At 33.2% G+C, this 18,713-nt stretch overlaps 1 protein-coding gene across 2 annotated transcripts in view; it reads left to right on the top strand.

Annotated features, from left to right (window-relative positions):
- Window positions 1-18,713, top strand: part of FAM189A1 (family with sequence similarity 189 member A1) — a 551,389-nt gene that overhangs the window by 185,889 nt on the left and 346,787 nt on the right. For both annotated transcript variants that reach the window (XM_031955472.1, XM_031955471.1), the window contains exon 2: window positions 15,313-15,369. In XM_031955472.1, coding sequence (XP_031811332.1) covers window positions 15,313-15,369 — 57 coding nt within the window. The remainder of the gene's footprint in view (window positions 1-15,312; window positions 15,370-18,713) is intronic.

The raw sequence follows: 18,713 nt of genomic DNA, 5'->3' as shown, positions 1-18,713 counted from the left end.
ACTAGGGATTAGAGGCTAGGTAGCCAGTCAGGAAGTTAGTGCTATACTTCAGGTGAAAAGTGATGGAACTTGAATTAGCTATGGCTTATGTAAATGAAGAGAAGAGGACATATTGTGACAAAAGTTGTGGAGAATGAAATTACAAGATTTGGCAACTGTGAGTGAGAATGAGAAGTCAAATTCTAAATTTGTAAACCTGGAGAACTGGAAAAATGATGATGGCTTTGATAAAAATAGGAGATTTTGGAAATGGGATAGGTTTGGGAGAAGAGATAATGAATTGATTTTGAACATGTGGAGTTTGAGATGCCTATGGACCATCTAGTTCAAAATGTCCTATAGGTAGTTGTTGATGAAAAACTAGAGATAAATAGAGAATCTAGAGTTAAATGCATATCTGTGAATCATTTGCATAAAAGATGATATTTCAAAAGATGGAAGCAAATAAGATCATTAAGTGAGAAAGTGTCAAGAGACAAAGGTTCATCATAGAACTTTAAGGTACATCTAGTTTCAAATTGTTATCACAAGTGAAGAAGTCCTTGTCTGATAAATACTTTTTAACTTCTCCACATACTAGATTCATATAATTTCTATTAACTTTTGCATTTTTTTATTTTTTATTGCTGAGGCAATTGGGGTTAAGTGATTTGCCCAGAGTCACACAGCTAGAAAGGTTAAGTGTCTGAGACCAGATTTGAACTTAGGTCCTCCTGACTTCAAGACTGGTGCTCCATCTATTGCGCCACCTAGCTGCCCCTGATCTTTGTATTTTTTAAGGCCAGTTGATAACTACCCTTGGGAAAGAGTTAGAAACTCAGATTCCTGAAATACCTGATTATTTTTTTTTATGTGCCACACAAATGAGAAATCTTTGAAATTGGAAATAGATTCTTCATGTTAGGAGCACAGTTTCCAACTATTCTTGGTGCTTCTTCCTGAGTAATTGGAGTTATTCAAAATTCTTGGGATGGTTTCTTTAAACATTAAAAAAAGGGAAAGGGGAAGAAGAGCCTATTTTTTTTTATTGTCACTGGTGAAATATAAAGATAAAGATTTATATCTCTATTAAAATATAACAAAGTGGTAAATTATGTATTAAAATCATTTCCTGGTCTCAGAATCAGAAATTTCATTAAGGGATAAAGTTAGTTAGCCAAGACCTCTCAGAAGAGGTAGGACTGGGTAAGATATTATATTTATGTTGGTAAAAAGAACATCTGAGATGAGGGAGAACAGTATGAGTAAAGATGCTTTATTATATTATTGGACTTCATATAAATAATATACTGTTTATAACACCAAAATACTGTGGTTGTATATACGGTTTGGAAATAAAGAAGGAACAATTTATCTATTAGACAAGTTCAGTGCATATTATAGTTACAGTAATTTTAAGCTGATGTAGTTCTATAAATTAGTTCGCGTAATTATACTTTGATAGCTTTTCATTACATTTAATGTGAATTTAATGGAATTAATGTTCTGTATCAACAAATGCATTGTTTTTATTGTTATACAAAGAAGACATTTTTGAAAGAAAAGAATGTAGAGTTGGTAATCCGAATATTTTAAATTATAATGTGTCATAAATAAAATTGCATGTAAAATCTATTCACAAAAATTATCTTAATCTCTCCCAGCCATATTTTTTTTTCAGTCTAGGTTTGGGTATGTTTCTGTGTTCTCTTCAGGCTTTAGTCTTCATAAACTTCATTAATGCTCGATCCTCATCTTCATTTGCTAAGAAACTATATTCTCACAAATGATTATAAATGAGTCATTAATAAAATTAATTGAGACCATGATTTTTTTTTTGCAATTCCTTGATACTTTGAATGAAAAATTATCTTAAGTAGGAACACATTTTTTTGTGATAGGAAAATAATTTGGGGTGGACTAAAAGATGATATTTATGCTTAAGTTAGAATTAACATTTTCCTTTAAGATTCAGGTTGGGAGCTCAATCACCTTTGGTTTATTTTTACTTTTTTATTATTTTATTTCATTTTTAATTTTTTATTAGAGCTTTTTATTTACAAGATATACACATGGGTAATTTTTCAGCACTGATAGTAGCAAAACCTTTTGTTCCAACTTTTCCCCTCCCTTCCCGACTCCCTCCCCCAGATGACAGGTAGACCAATACCTGTTAAATATGTTAAAGTATATGTTAAATACAATATATGTATACATGTCCATATAGTTATTTTGCTGCACAGAAAGAATTGGACTTTGAAATAGTGTACAATTAACCTGTGAAGGAAATCAAAAATGCAGGCGGACAAAAATGGAGGAATTGGGGATTCTATGTGGTGGTTCACACTCATTTCCCTGAGTTCTTTTGCTGGGTGTAGCTTCACCTTTGGTTTAAAGGAAAGACTAGACCATTATTTAGACTAAACTGCTTTCCAAACTTACTGCATATATCACCTTTAAAAGGCTGCAGATTAATTGAAGGGCCAACAATTATACGCTAAAGCAGGTAAATCAAAAAGTGGAAATTAGGTGCAGCTAGGTTTCAGGTAAAATCAAAATAAAAAGAATGGAACTGTAAGCCCTGAAATGCTATAGACAGATACAGACATTTGATTATTTTAAAAAATAATCTTTTTTCTCTGAAATAATAAAATCTTTCTCTTTTTAGGAATTTTTTTGTCGACTATAGCCATTTACAATTTCAAAAATTAAAGCAAAATAGTTATGACAAGAGGAAATTTATTGATTTTTCTCTTCAAGTATTGGGAGTAGAAGAGATATATAAAACAGGAGGTTATATGAGTAAACCTACTATTACTCTGTTGTATAAAATGTAATCATTATTGTTTCTTTGGATTCAAGAAGAACCACAAATATTTACAAGTGTTTCTAATTTTGATTGTTATATAGTTTTCACGTTCATTGTTTTTGATCTCAATTGTTCTGTAATGATTTCCCTTCTGATCTCACCATGTGATTCTTTTCTTTTACTGAGCTAGAATATCTTCTGGTCCTGCATACCATCAGCAGTCAGTTATTGCTCTTAAAATAACTTTCATAACATGTTTATGGGAGTCCCTTGGTAATATAACTAGGTCTGCTGATATCTAGTGCCCTGGGAGTTTTGCAGAATATCTATAAAATTAATGCACTGTCTCTTTTCCCTTATTCTGTCCTACCCTTTTGTTTTTCATTTTCTGCTAGAAATATCTATGTCTTTGGTTTTTCTGAAACTCCTCAGTTGTTTTTGTTGAAGCCCTGAACATATTTTACCTAAAGAAGTCTTTCCTGACTTCTAGTTATCTAAATATAGATAATTCAAAATTTACCTCAAAATACTAAGTTATTTAAAAAAGTCTTCAAACAAGCACTCTTCTATGTTTGAAGTGAACTTCTGGAAACAAGGTGAAGTGTTTAGGGCCTCAGTTGGTGGGAGAAATTATTTCAAGGAGATAGCATTGTCTTTTTCCTGCCCTAGAAGAGGCTTAGGGACACTCATGGGGGTGGTGCTGCTCTAAGACAACAAGATAAGGAATTTTGAATTGAATTCTGTAGTTGCAGTTGTGACAGCATATGCGATTATCTAGATAGGAACTCTGAGAGCAAGTTATTGAGCATTGAGGTGAATGGAATTGAATGAACCACAACAAGGAGAGGAATTGGAAGCCTTGGTGTTGAGGATACTGCCTCCACCTTTTTGAAATCTGAGAGACCTATTTAACTGCTTTTCTTAAGATGTGAAAAGGACAGTGATATGCTTTTCCCTCTTTTCCCATTTCTCCCCTGCTCAAAAAGAAAAATATACTGCACGGTTTCTCTGTTCTCTTAGTCTATTCATAATTCTTATTTTAATTCATGCCTTTAAATAAAGTCCACACTGGGTATAAAATTATGATTAGCTACAACTCATTCACAAATGAGTAGTTTTCACACAAAAATGATAGAGATGGTAGCTAAGATTGGCAGAAAGAGAAAAGGCCTGTCTAAAGTTCTGGGGTTTTCTTTTTAATCTTAGCTGGAGATTTAAGGAATTTTGTCTTCTTGAGAATTTTTATAAGCTTCCCAATAGCAGAGAAAGATTAAACCATGTGAATTCAGAACATCATCTCTAGGCTGCCTAAGATAGGAGTAAACAGATTGAAGTGATTGGAAGCTAGCTTCTGTCTTAAGCATTGAGACTTCCTAGCAAACCCTGTGCCAGCTTCATACCCAGACCAGGTAGTTTAGCCTCTGATCTCTTTTCTTTTGAGACTTATCAGGGAAACTTGCTTCATCTTCCTACTTATAACCATTTTATTCGTAATGACTAACATTTTTTAGTACATTGTGTTTTTACAATACAAACATATACAGATTATAAATGCTTCAGAAGAGGTTTTCTATACCAAAGTAAAATAATTAAGTAAACAAGTGATATCATCTTTTTAGATGCACTTTTGTGCACTTTATATATCTAATGCTCCTACCTCTCTAGAAAAAAATCTTTTTTTCTTTCTTTTCAACCTTCATTTCATTAAAAAAAAAAGAAAAATAAGTTTCTTGAAACAAATAGAGTCAAGTAAAACAAATGCCATAAATGAAATTACATGTATGTATATATATGTGTGTGTGTGTGTGAATATACCTGTCAGATTGGCTAAGATGACAAGAAAACATAATGATGAATGTTGGAGGGGATGTGGGAAAACAGGGAAACTGATACATTGTTGGCGTACTGTGAATGATCCAACCATTCTGGAGAGCAATTTGGAACTATGCTCAAAAAGTTATCAAACTGTATATATCCTTTGACCCAGCAGTGTTTCTACTGGGCTTATACGTATCCCAAAGAGATCTTAAAGGAGGGAAAGGGATCCACATATGCAAAAACGTAGTGGCAAGAAACTGGAAACTGAGTGGATACCCATCAATTGGAGGATGGCTGAATAAATTATGGTATATAAATGTTATGGAATATTATTGTTCTACAAGAAATGATCAGAAGGATGATTTCAGAGAGGCCTGGAGAGTGAAAGCAGAAAGGAGAGTTTTTTTTTTTTTTTTTGCTAAGTGAAATGAATAGAACCAGGACATCATTATACATGGCAACAAGATTATATGATGTTCAATTCTGAGCCATGTCACTCTCTTCAACAATGAGATGATTCAAACCAATTCCAATTGTTCAGTGAGAAAGAAAGCCATCTGCACCCAGAGAGAGGAGTGAGGGAACTGAATGTGGATCATAACATAGCATTTTCACTCTTTTCATTGTTGCTTTCCTCCTCTTCCTTCTCTTTCTTGTTGTTCTTCTTCTCTGGTTTGATTTGACTTTTCTTGTGCAGCACAATAATTGTATAAATATGTATGCATATTGTATTCATCATATATTTCTACCATGTTTAACACATATTGGACTAGTCATTATTAATCAGAGAAATGCAAATTAAGACAACTCTAAGATACCACTACACACCTGTCAGATTGGCTAAGATGACAGGAAAAAATAATGATGATTGTTGGAGGGGACGTGGGAAAACTGGGACATTAGATGCATTGTTGGTGGAGTTGTGAACGAATCCAACCATTCTGGAGAGTAGTTTGGAACTATGCTCAAAAAGTTATCAAACTGTGCATACCCTTTGATCCAGCAGTCTTACTACTGGGCTTATATCCCAAAGAGATCATAAAGAAGGGAAAGGGACCTGTATGTGCACGAATGTTTGTGGCAGCCCTCTTTGTAGTGGCTAGAAACTGGAAACTGAATGGATGTCCATCAGTTGGAATGGCTGAATAAATTGTGGTATATGAATATTATGGAATATTATTGTTCTGTAAGAAATGACCAACAGGATTATTTCAGAAAGGCCTGGAGAGACTTACACGAACTGATGCTGAGTGAAATGAGCAGGACCAGGAGATCATTATATACTTCAACAACAATACTATATGGTGACCAGTTCTGATGGACCTGGCCATCCTCAGCAACGAGATCAACCAAATCATTTCCAATGGACCAGTAATGAAGTGAACCAGCTACGTCCAGAGAAAGAACTCTGGGAGATGACTAAAATCCATTACATTGAATTCCCAATCCCTATATTTATGCCCACCTGCATTTTTGATTTCCTTCACAATCTAATTGTACAATATTTCAGAGTCTGATTCTTTTTGTACAGCAAAATAACGGTTTGGCCATGTATACTTATTGTGTATCTAATTTATATTTTAATATATTTAACATCTACTGATCATCCTGCCATCTGGGGGAGGAGGTGGGGGGGTAAGAGGTGAAAAATTGGAACAAGAGGTTTGGCAATTGTTAATGCTGTAAAGTTACCCATACATATAACCTGTAAATAAAAGGCTATTAAAAAAAAAAACAAACACATATTGGACTACTTGCCATCTAGGGAAGGGTGTGAAGGAAGGGAGGGAAAATTGGAACACAAGATTTTGTGAGGGTTAATGTTAAAGCATTGTCCACACATATGTTTTGAAAAATAAAAAGCTTTAAAAAATTTAAAAAGTGAATTTATATGTCTCTATATATCTGTATATGAATGTTTACGTTTGTGTCCTATTGTGAATCCTAATTCTTTCATATCTCTGCAATGGACAACCTATTTCATTGATGTCCTGGAATCATGAATGGCCATTGTAGTGATCATATTTTTTAGAGTTCTTTTTTTTGAACTTTTAAAGTGGTGGTTTTTAATATTGTTATTGTGTAATTTGTTCTCCTGATTTTGCTCATTTCATCAATTATTATAATTTTCACTTACTGTGGCCTTTCAGTATTCTTATTGAAGTTTAGGCAGCTTTGTTTACCTCCCTCTTTACAGTTAATAAGAGGTGTACAAAGACTCATTAATATGACCATTTGAGATGGCTTCATTCCATTTTTTCATTCATGAAGCAGAATTAAGGGAAAGGGAAGAAGTTCAAATGGCTACAAGATTTTGAACCTGTGACTAGATTCAAAATGCAAAAACTGGCTAGCTACTTAGAAATGAATTGGTTTTTAGTGAAGATGGCTGGATACATATTCAATATATTTTACAAATATGTTAATTGCCTACAGAGATTCTGCTCTGGAAAGACCTGATTACCTATAAAATTTGTTAAATTGCTGTAAAACTTTTGACTGCCCTTGGGTCATAAATTCATAATTCATAAATTATGAGAGTTTAGAGAAAATATAGAATTTTTATACTATATTAAGTAAAGCATTTTATGGGACAGACCTGTGATTTCTTTAGCAGAATGAGTTTTCTGGATGAGGAAATTCCCTCTACTAATTCAAATAGGTATTTAATGCGTTTGGAAGTCTTGGAGAGTTGACTACAGCAGCCAAAAGCTGAAACTTGCCCAGAGTCATGCAACCAAGAATCTTTCAAAGGAGGGATTTAAACTAACTTCTTCCTTGCTTTAAGGATGGCTCTCAATCAACCATGCCACTTTACTAATTATTTAGGGGAAATGATTTCAAGAAGTAATTTAGTCCAGACTTTTCCATTAATGCGATAGTATTTCTAATTTAAAATGTATAGGGGATTACCTGTCTTTATGTATACTATTACTAGGAATGGAGATACTACTATTTTTTTTGCTAACATTTTATATTGCCTAATCACCCTTGGCAGGGAGTTCTTTCTTTTTTTCTAATTTCATGTCTGTAGATCCTGATGGAAATCTCCCTCCCCCTTTTATGTGTCTTAAATAACTACATTTGGGCTTGTAGAATAAGGTTTAATTAAAAAAGAGTGTTTAAAGGTTGACTGTGAATAGCAGAAGCAAACAGATTTTTAGGCTTTTAGGAAATGATTAACAAAAAGGGGAGTTAACTAAGCCCACTCATTTGAAAGTTTTATTCATAATGCTTCTCCAAAGTTAATTTGAAGTATATATACATTCCATTATCAGGCAGATATTTTAGAAAGTAGGTCTGAAAAATTATTCAAGTCCTAGTAAAATGAGAAAAGTTATCAGTTTTAGTGGTACACTCTATTAGGTGAATGACAGCTAAACTAAATTAGCCTTACAAGGGTCCATGTCAGTTCTTATTGGGAATTGAAGCATTTTATAAATGCTATGTATAGCAGTTTTACCATTTCATGACAGAATTAGAATTTTCTTTGACATTTATTCCTGGATTTCCTCAAATTATTATTATATGAATACAGAATTGTGACTTATTTGTCTGAATCATTGTTTATCACTATTAGAATTATTACATCTCTGAGTATATATTTGAGGAAATATGGATTAGAGGCAACACTGCAGTAAAAAGAGCTCATACGAGGACTCATGGAAAATAATGATACCACTTATGTTCAATCCATCTCAAGATTTCCTATTTCAAGTTACTTCTGTCTGTCTGTCTATGTGGACACACATGCAAACACATACACACATTTATAAGTATATTTTGTATACAAACTAATTATATGTTGTCTATTTCATTAAAATTTTTCTTGAGGATAAGAGCTGTTTTTGCCTTTATGTGTATTCCCTGGAGTTTAGCATAGTTCCTGGCAGATAGGAGATACTTAATTAGTTGTTGGAATTTAATCTCTCCTTCTGCAAGAAATTTTTTATCTTAAGTGTGGTGCTTTCCCCTCAGATTTCCTCCAGTTTATCCTGCATGTATGCTTTTTGTTCATAGTTCTTTGAATTTTGTCTCACCCTTTAAATTGTAAACTCTTTGAGGGCAGAGATGGTTTGTAATCTTTCTTTGTTCCCCGGCGCAGCATTTTGCCTGGTATATAGATCCTTAATAAATGGCTATTGTCTTGGTTGACATATATAAACTTAATAAATATTCTTTGACTGAGTAGGTTGAAGAATTGGAAGTTTAGTATATTTGAGAAGCATAAACTCTATGATACAGGGTTGGATAAACATTGAGAATACGAATTAACTGAAAAAAGATGGCAGGTTTGATGAGAGCAGGAAAATCTGGAGAATAAGTGGGCAGAAACAGATTTGGAACAGTATTTCAAACTACTATGTTGCAAATGGATTAGTGAGCTTAATTTGAAAGGTAATATAAAACAGCTGAAGGAAGATAGAAGGAATTAAATTTCACAATTATAATAAAGGTTGGGGGTATATTATTTCATAATGAAACAAAGAATATAAGAGTTCACGAAAGGTCATAAAATTGGACAATTTTGTTTGCATGAAATTAATCAAACAACAGTTAACACTTGAAGGGACCTTACTAGTAATTTCACATATCCTATCCTGAACTGAAAATATTGTACATAAATAAAATATACATTTAGGTTAATAAGGCGTATTGTTGACTGCAAGAAAAATCTGTTTATCTAATGAAGTTTTGCTGTCCAGTTGTGTAGTGATTTAACACAATTATATGACCAAACTTCATTCTCTAATTGATAAGCAATCAAAGAACATGTACAAGTTATCAAAAGAAGATTAACAACCATGAGAAACATTACTCTAGTCACCTCATATTCTGCAGATTGGCAAAAAATAATATTAGACAGGGCAGCTAGGTGGTACAGTGTATAGAGCACTGGCCCTGAAGTCAGGGCGACCTGAGTTCAAATCTGATCTCAGACACTTAATACTTCCTGGATGTGTGATCCTGGGCAGGTCACTTAACTCAATTGTCTCAGCAAAATAATAATAATAATAATATTAGATGAAAATAAATGAGCAACTAGATGCCAAACCTTTATTAAATTCAAGCTGCATAAGATGCTTATGTATGTCAAATCCTTGGCATATTATCTACTAATTATGGATTTTTAAGTGTGTGTAATAATCATGTATAATGTTACATATGTATATGTACTCCTAGTAACATGTTATATTGTAAGACATGAAGGAATCAAGAAGGTACGTGTGTACCTAGCAATTGAAGAGAGGCTTTGAACACTAGTTTCTCACTTTTAATGAGGCATTCTAATCAATGATTTGATTATAAGCTGCCATACCTTAGCCCTTGGACTTTTATTTATATGCCTATTTAATTGGTTCCATAAAAGCATGGTAATATACAAAATCATGATGCAGAGAATATTTAGTTCCATTGAGGATAATATTTTCAGTTTGATATACATTGCTGCTTAGCCAAATTTGGAGAATAAAAGTTTAAATGATATTTTCCTGGCTTGAACAGAGGGAAAGAGAGAGATGAGGGAAGGAAAGGAAAGGCTCAAGCCAACTAGAGTCTTTAACCCTCTTCGCATGCATCTTCTCCTTATTTCCTCAGCTCTTCTCTTACTGAAGGGAGCAGATATTATTAGCTCTTACCAAAGTGGGCCGAGTTATCAGTTCCAACTCTCTCTGAAGACTGTATTGCACTGAAAACATTGTGCTTCTCTCAGCATGGAAATAACAGCATTGCATACCTCTGTGTCATTGCTTTCTCTTTTATTCAGCAAGACAACAAGTATGTGCACTCCACAGCTGTCTGATACTGATTAGAGAGAGGTCTGGCTGCTTTGGGCTTATTTGATTCGGTTTTCCCCAAGGAGCATGTCTCCAGAACCTGTGGTTTACAATCTTATTATTCAGCTGCAATTGCTGTCTCCAGAGTTACCAAGGATCTCTTAATGCTCAAATCTAATGTCCTTTCTTCAGTCTTTTTTATTCTTGACTTCTCTTCATCCTTTGACACTGATGATCATCTCTCCCTTCTTCCCTTTCTACCTCCCTCCCTCTTTCTCTTTCTACCTCCCTTCTTCTTTCCCTTTCTACTTTCCTCCCTCCCTCCCTCCCTCTTTCCCTCTCCCCTTAAACTCTTAGATGAAAACATAGGTTTTTTTTTTTTTTTTCAATGATGAATCCTTTAAATCAATGGTCTCCAGCTCTGATAGAAGGGGCCACTAATGTGTATAAAAGGACCCCTTTGTGCTGTATCTTGAATTAGTTTTAGTAAGTTTTATTGTTTTACATATTTTGTTCAGTATTCTCAGATTTTTTTAATCTGGTCCAGGGCCCAGTTGGAAATGCTATGGACCATATGGCCTCTGGGCTATGTATTTAACACCTCAGCATTATATGAACTCTTGATCTTATCTGTTCCCATCTTCTCTAGCAGATTGTCCCTACTAACATTCCCATGCTGTCTCATCTTCAATTCCTCCTACTCTATTAATCTCTTTCCCTTTTGCCTATAAGCCCATGCATGTTTCTCCCATCTTTAAATAATCTCTACCATACATACTATCTTCCTATATCTTTCATCTCTTTTTCATTGTACTTCTTGGAAAAGCCATTTAAACCCGGTAACTTCTACTTCCTTTCTTATTCTCTTCTAAACTCTGTGTTGTCGGTCTGACCTCATCATTAGTTGAAACTATTTTGCTCCAATTTACCAATAATCACTTGTATACCAAATCTAATGAACTTTCTCCAATCTTAATTAAATTTTTTGTAGCACTGAATACTGTTGTTTACCTTTTCCTTTTAAAGACTCTCTCCTCTTTTGAGTTTTTATGTCACTGCTCTCTCCTGGTCCTCCCCTAATGTGACTGACCCCCATCCCAGTGTATTTTATTGATTCTTCATCCATATTATGCCCACTGTCTGTGGATGTTATTCAAAACTCCGTCTTGAGCAAAAAACTCTTTTGTTTTTGCTTTATACCACAGTTTCATTTTGTAATTTCATCGTAAGTTCAATCACAATTTCTATGCATAGGATATCAAGATCTGTCTTTTTGTCTTAATTCATTTCCAGCTCTTGTCACTCTTCCTAAAGTATAGTTTTACATCACCAACTCCACATTTTGGAAATTTAGGATCATATTAAAGTTATTAGCCTAGAAGACTAAGAGGGAGGGTAGTGATACTTGACAACTATGAGAAGTAAAGAAGAGCAAGGGGATGGAGGATCTAGTGTGGGGAAATTTAATTCTGTTATATGTAATGTTTGGGCTAGGTCTCTGGAGGACCTTCGCGGGATCAGCCAGAGTCCTTGGTCTTTAGGTGGAGAAGTGAAGGAGGCAGGAGATCAGCCATGTGGCTGGTCAAAAATGGAGTCTGGAGCCTGAAGTCTTCTCTGGCTGAGAGCTGTGGCTGAGACACTGCAGCCAAGAGGGCTCTGTGTCTCTCCCTCAGCCCTTAAATCTTTCAGTACGATTACCTCACTACACTACGTTGAGCATGTGCAACCATAAGCACCATGCTGTGATTCAAGTATACCTTTTCAGAATTCCAGCCTGCTACAGTTATGGATATTATAGAACTCCATAATAATATATCTGCTTGCTGTTCCATCTATAGGACAGTTCATTTTCCATCTCCATGCCTTTTCACTCATTGTTCCCAGGATTTGAAACACTCTCTTGCTTGACCTTTGCCTCTTAGATGTTGTGGATTTCTTCAAGGCTAAGCTTATATCATCTTCTACAGCTTATCTTTCCCATGTACCGTGGGATGTATTGGAGCCTGTTTTAATAGTTTGAGAACAAGTTACAACAAAACCTATCTTTATTTCACATACACATATATGTATGGATATCAGTATGTATATGAGGGAGATATGAACATGATATATATCTTATATATATAATTGTACATGTACACACACACATATGTGTATATATTAATATAAAATTAGGTTACTATATAATATTGTAAATAATATAACATATATAATATAATAATAACATATGTATCTGTATGCATATTTGCATGTGTATATACATCTACCAAACAGTTTATATTACCTTATGGATTTGTTTAAAATTCTAAGATATTGTAATTCATTTATTTCTCACAAATGTTAATTTAATAGCCATTTCTTTACTAAATTTTTTTAGTTAAAAGGCCTTATAAGGCAATCTAATGTAAATAATTAACCTTGATATAAACACTGGTGGATGGTATATGATCATTTTCAAATTACAAGATTGCTATTTATAAACAATTTTATAAATAGCACTTTTGTATTTTCAAAAGTATTAAATAACCCTCATAAGGTTATGCCTACCAATATTATTTCACAATAACATTCTTTTATTCAAGCCCCACCTTGAGGTAGCAAACACTTGTTCTAATAGCATTTGATTTCTTATGTTCTTAATCTTCTTTGTACTCATTACTAAATGGAAAGAGTAGCCTAAGTGGCCTACTTAGAATTCTTTGATATTTGGGACAATCAGGAAATGGTCATAGAGCAAGCCCCTTAAGGTACCAGTGAACCAATTACAAGGGAGCCTGTGTGCTACTATTTTCACTTTTAGACCATCTGAACTATTTGTTCAAATTCAATACATTGTTTTTTCTAAGTGTCTGTGTTGTACAAGGTATTGCTTCAGGCACTGGACATACAAAAAGAAAATCCTTTCTTCCAAGGGTCTTATATTCTAAGAGAGGGAAGGGGGTTAAACATCCCACACCAACAAACAAAGGAGTATATACATGATAATTTAAGGAAAAGAATATTAATGACTAGGAAATTCAAGAGAAGCTTTCCACAGGAGTTGATACAGAAACTGATGCCTGAATGAAGGTATGGATTTTGATAGATATGAGGAAGGAATGTAAAAGACATGAAGGCAGGAAGTGAGATGCTAAGTATTAGTAGAGCAAGCACATCAATTTCTCTGGAATCTGAAAAGGAATCATATGAAATGAACTTGGAGAAGTAGGTTCAAGCCATATCTTGAAAGATTTAAAAATCCAACTTTAAGAGTTTACCTTTTGTTCCTATAGGCAATAAGGAGTCACTGATGGTTCAGATATGGTGATGTTACGATCTGCCTTTTGTTTTAGGAGGATTGTTGTGGCAGCTATAATGGAGGATGGTTTGTGGAATGAAGAGATTAAAAACTAGGAGTCTGATTAAAAGGCAGTCCATACAGAAATCAAGAGTGAGTGAATCTGAGTCATTTGTAAAGTGAGAACATAACTGTGAAAGATGTTAGAAAAATGAGGTTTACAAAATTTGGCATCTGTTTGGATGAGGTGAAAAGAGGGAAGAGTTGAAGTGTTAAAGCTTATTTTCAGGTTGCTTATTTGGATGCCTAGAAGAATACTTACTTTTTTTCCCAGTGTGGAAGTTTGGAGGAGTGGACTTTAAATTGACGTTTACTTCTCTTTCTATGGATAATCAGAATTATAAAATTTAAAGTTGTTATAGTGACTAGCATAACATCAAGGAAATGTTCATTATGACCACCCTCTTGTCTTTGGGTCCATAATGTAAGCTTATTTTCTCTAGGTTCAATGAAAGCAACATTGATATGATTCCACTGGCAAATGGATATATGCCCCATCTTGTTCCTAAACACTTTTGGTTTCCTTTGTTAAGTATCTGTATATTGAGAGCCTTTTATTCTCAGACATTAAGAGTATATGATGTGGCTATATCTATTAAAATGTTATTCCTAACTCTTCATGATTCAAAATTGTATTTGAGCTATTGTAAGTGACAGATCTGTGAGAAGGATCTACTTCCAATATCATTTATTGATTGAATTCTCCAGGACATTTTGAGGTCTGTATTTGTAGTGTGATGTTTTGTTATCAGTAGTCCATGAAAGATAGTGAGCCTCTGGTATATAATGCCAGCCAATTGGTCCTATTTTGCTAGATAATCAGTAAAGTTATTTACTAATTTTTTTTTTTTTTACTATTATTACCACTAGCACTATTAGTACTTCTGCTTCTGTAGAGCCAGGAATTCCCTATAATATAATTTTATATAACCTAACATTTTGTTACATTTATGTGGAGTATGTCTCTACTCATTCAATATTATTATGCTTATATTTTTCTTTTTTTGTTTCTTTTTTCTTAAGCATTTTATTTTTCAAAACATATGCATGGATAATTATTCAACATTAGCCCTTACAAATCCTTGTGTTCTAATTTCCCCCCACCTTCCCTCATGCCCTCCCCTAGATGACAAGTAGTTCAATACATGTTAAAACATGGTAAAAATATATATTAAATCCAATATATGCATACATATTTATACAATTATCGTGTTGCACAAGAAAAATCAAATCAAACCAGTAAAAAAAAAAGAGAAGCAAAATAAAATACAAGCAAACAACAACAAAAAGAGTGAAAATGTTATGTTTTGAAGCACATTCAGTTCCCACTGTACTCTGTCTGAGTGTAGATGGCTCTCTTCATCACCGAACAATTGGAACTGGTTTGAATCATCTCATTGTCAAAGAATATACTTATATTTTTCAACTAACTTCAGCAAACATTTATCATGTCTATCATACACAAAATACATTTTATGTTCTTAATCAGCTCCTAATCTGCTAAGGAAGAAGCATTTATTCTGGTTTATTTTATTTTATGTTTATATTTATTAGTGTTTATATCTTACAGAAATGTTTATATTTGATTTCAGGTGCTCTTATCTGGACTTATTGGTGTTGTTTCTTGGAAAAGGCCCTTATCACTTGTGGTAAGTAATAATTCTGATCTGATTAAGTTGAACAGTTTAGGACCATCATTATAGAATACATGCTTGTTAAGAGAGCTAGTCTTGAAATTATGAGGAGTTAAGTTAAAATCCTATTTCTGTAATATATTGGTTCTATTAGCCTGAGCAAAACATTTCATTTCTTAGTATCCCAGGCAACTCTCTGCCACTCTAAACTTTAGAACAATTGTAGCTCTATATTAATATAGTTTCTTCACCATGAATTCTCTACACCAATGAAATTATAAGTCTGAACAAAAAAGAGGGGGAATAAAAAACATTAACAATAACTATCAGAATACAAATGATTGAATAAACAAATACAAATAAAATAATTTAAATCAAATGTTTTACGTTTTGATAAAAATATTAATTTAAACAAAATAATAGGATATTAATATTTTAAAGCTAATCTAAATGTTCTTTTTCTTTGTAGAATCTGAGTGGTAGAAGTGTTTAAAATGTTATTTGAGTGATGCTAAATTTTTTAAAAGATTTTTAAAGATGTCATGTGTTCCATATTAAGAAAATTTTGAAAAATATTCATGGTATGTTATTATGAGATATGTGTTACTGAGTTTTTAGTTACTCTTGTGAGGATATGCAAGAAAAAACGTGTTTGCAAAGTATAGATGCTACTTTTAAAAATAGCCCCTAATAGATATGTGCATAGTGTATACTAATACATGTTAGAAAGTTGTGTGCTAAGGAATGGAAAAAGGATAGATAATACACTTTTGTCTAGATGGGGCAAACAAAAGACACTGGATGACTCCTTTGCTAAGAAGTTGAAGTAGCATGCTACGGAAATGGAAAAGAATTTATGATGTAACCTCAAATGTAGTCTCTTTGACAAGGAAAACAATAGCTATATATATATTCAAATACTCAACTTTTATTTGGTATACGGATCTATTTATGCATAAATATGTGTATATATGTATATATAAATAGTAAACAAATTTGTTACTTTGTGTCTATAAGTTTCTATTTGAATAATCTCTTACAATCCCTTCTCATCTGATCAAATTTACTATATTTTAAAAGATTAATTTTATATTTTTTCAATTCAAAAAACATGAGTTATTAATTTTATCTTTACTGCTTCATTTTTTGGTGTCATTTTATTCCAAAAAGTGCTGTTATAGGTTGCATATAGATTTTATACCAGCCACAATTGGCAGGAGAAGGTTTTAGTGGGAAATTTTGTACTCTGTAGCATGATATAATTTTTTTCTTCAACAAAATAAGACAAATGTGAAGGAGGTTTTATTTGAAGCTCTGTGATTGTACAATAATAATTGTATATTTGGTGAGTGTATAATTGTTGGGTTTTGAAGAAAAAAGATAAAATGAGAAATATCAGAAAAGAGTATAGCCTTTTCCCCACTTTAATAGTCATTCAGTCATTATATATTTTTTCCAGCCACTAACTTTGAGGAACAAAATATTAAATGCTTATGGAAATACATATAACATTTTGCAAATTTCAAAACTCTTCTTTCAGGATTTATTTTCCTTTTTACAATAAAGGCTGAGTCAGGGAATAGAAAAGAGACATTGTTCAGTTCTTGTTTGTCCATTGTTCTCAAAGATATACAAGTGAATTGGATTTAAATGAGGCAAGGCTGTGCAAGGTCAGCAGCCTCACTTTCCCCTCAATAGCCATTTGGGTCCAGTGGCAAGATATAGATCAGAATGACTGGAGATGGCCCTGGATGCAGTGGGAGAAATTAGCCTTTTTAAGACAAGGTTTTCAATAGTTCTGTTTGACTGAGACCACATCCATTTAGGGATTAAGGCTAGGTTGAAACTAAAAAAGAAATGACAAAAAAAGTCCTCTTTCACCTAGTTAAAAAAAAAATCTAGATAGAGTTTTAAGACTTGAACCTAGCCTATCTGATTTGAAATTCAGTACTCTCTCATAGCCTTAATGTGCTGTGCTCTATGATTGCTCCCAGCTCAGGCTTTGGTTCTAGGATTTCTCCTACTATAGATACTCTATATTCCAAATCCCTTCCAGCTCTGCCAATTTGTACATCCAGTGAACCAGGAGGGACCTTCAAGGTCATTCTCCCCATTTTACATATGAAAAGACTGTCTGACTTGGGCAATCTGCTTTCTTCCATGAAAATATGGTTATATTTCAAATATTCAGTCATAAATAGTTTTCTAATAATCATTTTTAGAGGAAACAAGTAATAGTATTCTGTTAACTTAACTTGAAAATCCATGCGTTCATTATTCAGTTAGCCAACAAGCATTTAAGTGTTTACTGTGCTTCAGGTACTATGCTAGAAAGGCAAAAACAGTTCTTACCCTAAAGGACTTTATAATTCCAATGGGGGAGGCAACATATAAATAAGAAGATACATACAAATGTGTACAAAAAGTATGCTAGGGGAAAGACACTAGTAACTGAATGGTAGAGTAGGAGAAACCTCCTGAAAAAGATGATATTTGATAAAAAGTTTGAAGTGAGGGAAACTAAGAGATGGAGATTAGGGGATAGAATGTTACAGATATGAGGGGCAGCCAGTACAAAGATGTGGAAAGAAAAGATGGAGAATCATATGGGAGGAAAAGTAAGTATATTAGTGTAAGTAGAACCTTGGAGGAAAATAAAGTAAAAGAAGTCTCTAAAAGTAGGAAGGAGCTACATTAGGAAGCCCTTGTATTATAAGAATAAAAGTCATTACCTAATTGAAATTGGTCAAAGCATATTAATAGGCAGTTTTCAAATGAAGAAATCAAAGCTATCCATAGTCATATTAAAAAAATTCTAAATCACTATTAATTACAGAAATTAAAATGAAAACAACTCTGTATCACTTTACCTCTATCAGATTGGCTAATATGTCAGAAAAGGAAAGTGATAAATGTTGGAGAGGATATGGGAAAATTGAAACACTAATGTATTGTGGATAGAATTGTGAATTGATCCAAACATTCTGAAGAACAATCTGGATCTAAGCCCAAAGGGCTTATAAACTGTACATACCATTTAATCGAACAATATCACAACTAGGTATATATCCCTAAGAGGTCATAAAAAGGAATATATTAGCTTTATGATTTTTTAAATAGCATTTTTTCAAATCATATATAAAGACAGTTTTTAACACTAATATACATTTATTTTTAATTCCAAATTTTCTCCCTCCCTTATTATATCCTAAAAAAGTTAAGAATTTTAAATAGGCTTTATATGTGTAATCATATAAAACATATTTCATCATGTTTTATAAATGTTCCAAAAGAAAAAAAATCCACAAAAAATTAAGAAAGTAAAAATAGTATGCCATTTCATCTGTACTCAGATTCCA

This window comes from Sarcophilus harrisii, chromosome 2, assembly GCF_902635505.1.
Source record: "Sarcophilus harrisii chromosome 2, mSarHar1.11, whole genome shotgun sequence".
NCBI lineage: Eukaryota > Metazoa > Chordata > Mammalia > Dasyuromorphia > Dasyuridae > Sarcophilus > Sarcophilus harrisii.
Note: the sequence above shows the minus strand (reverse complement) of the source record. Positions and strands in the feature narration are given on the sequence as shown.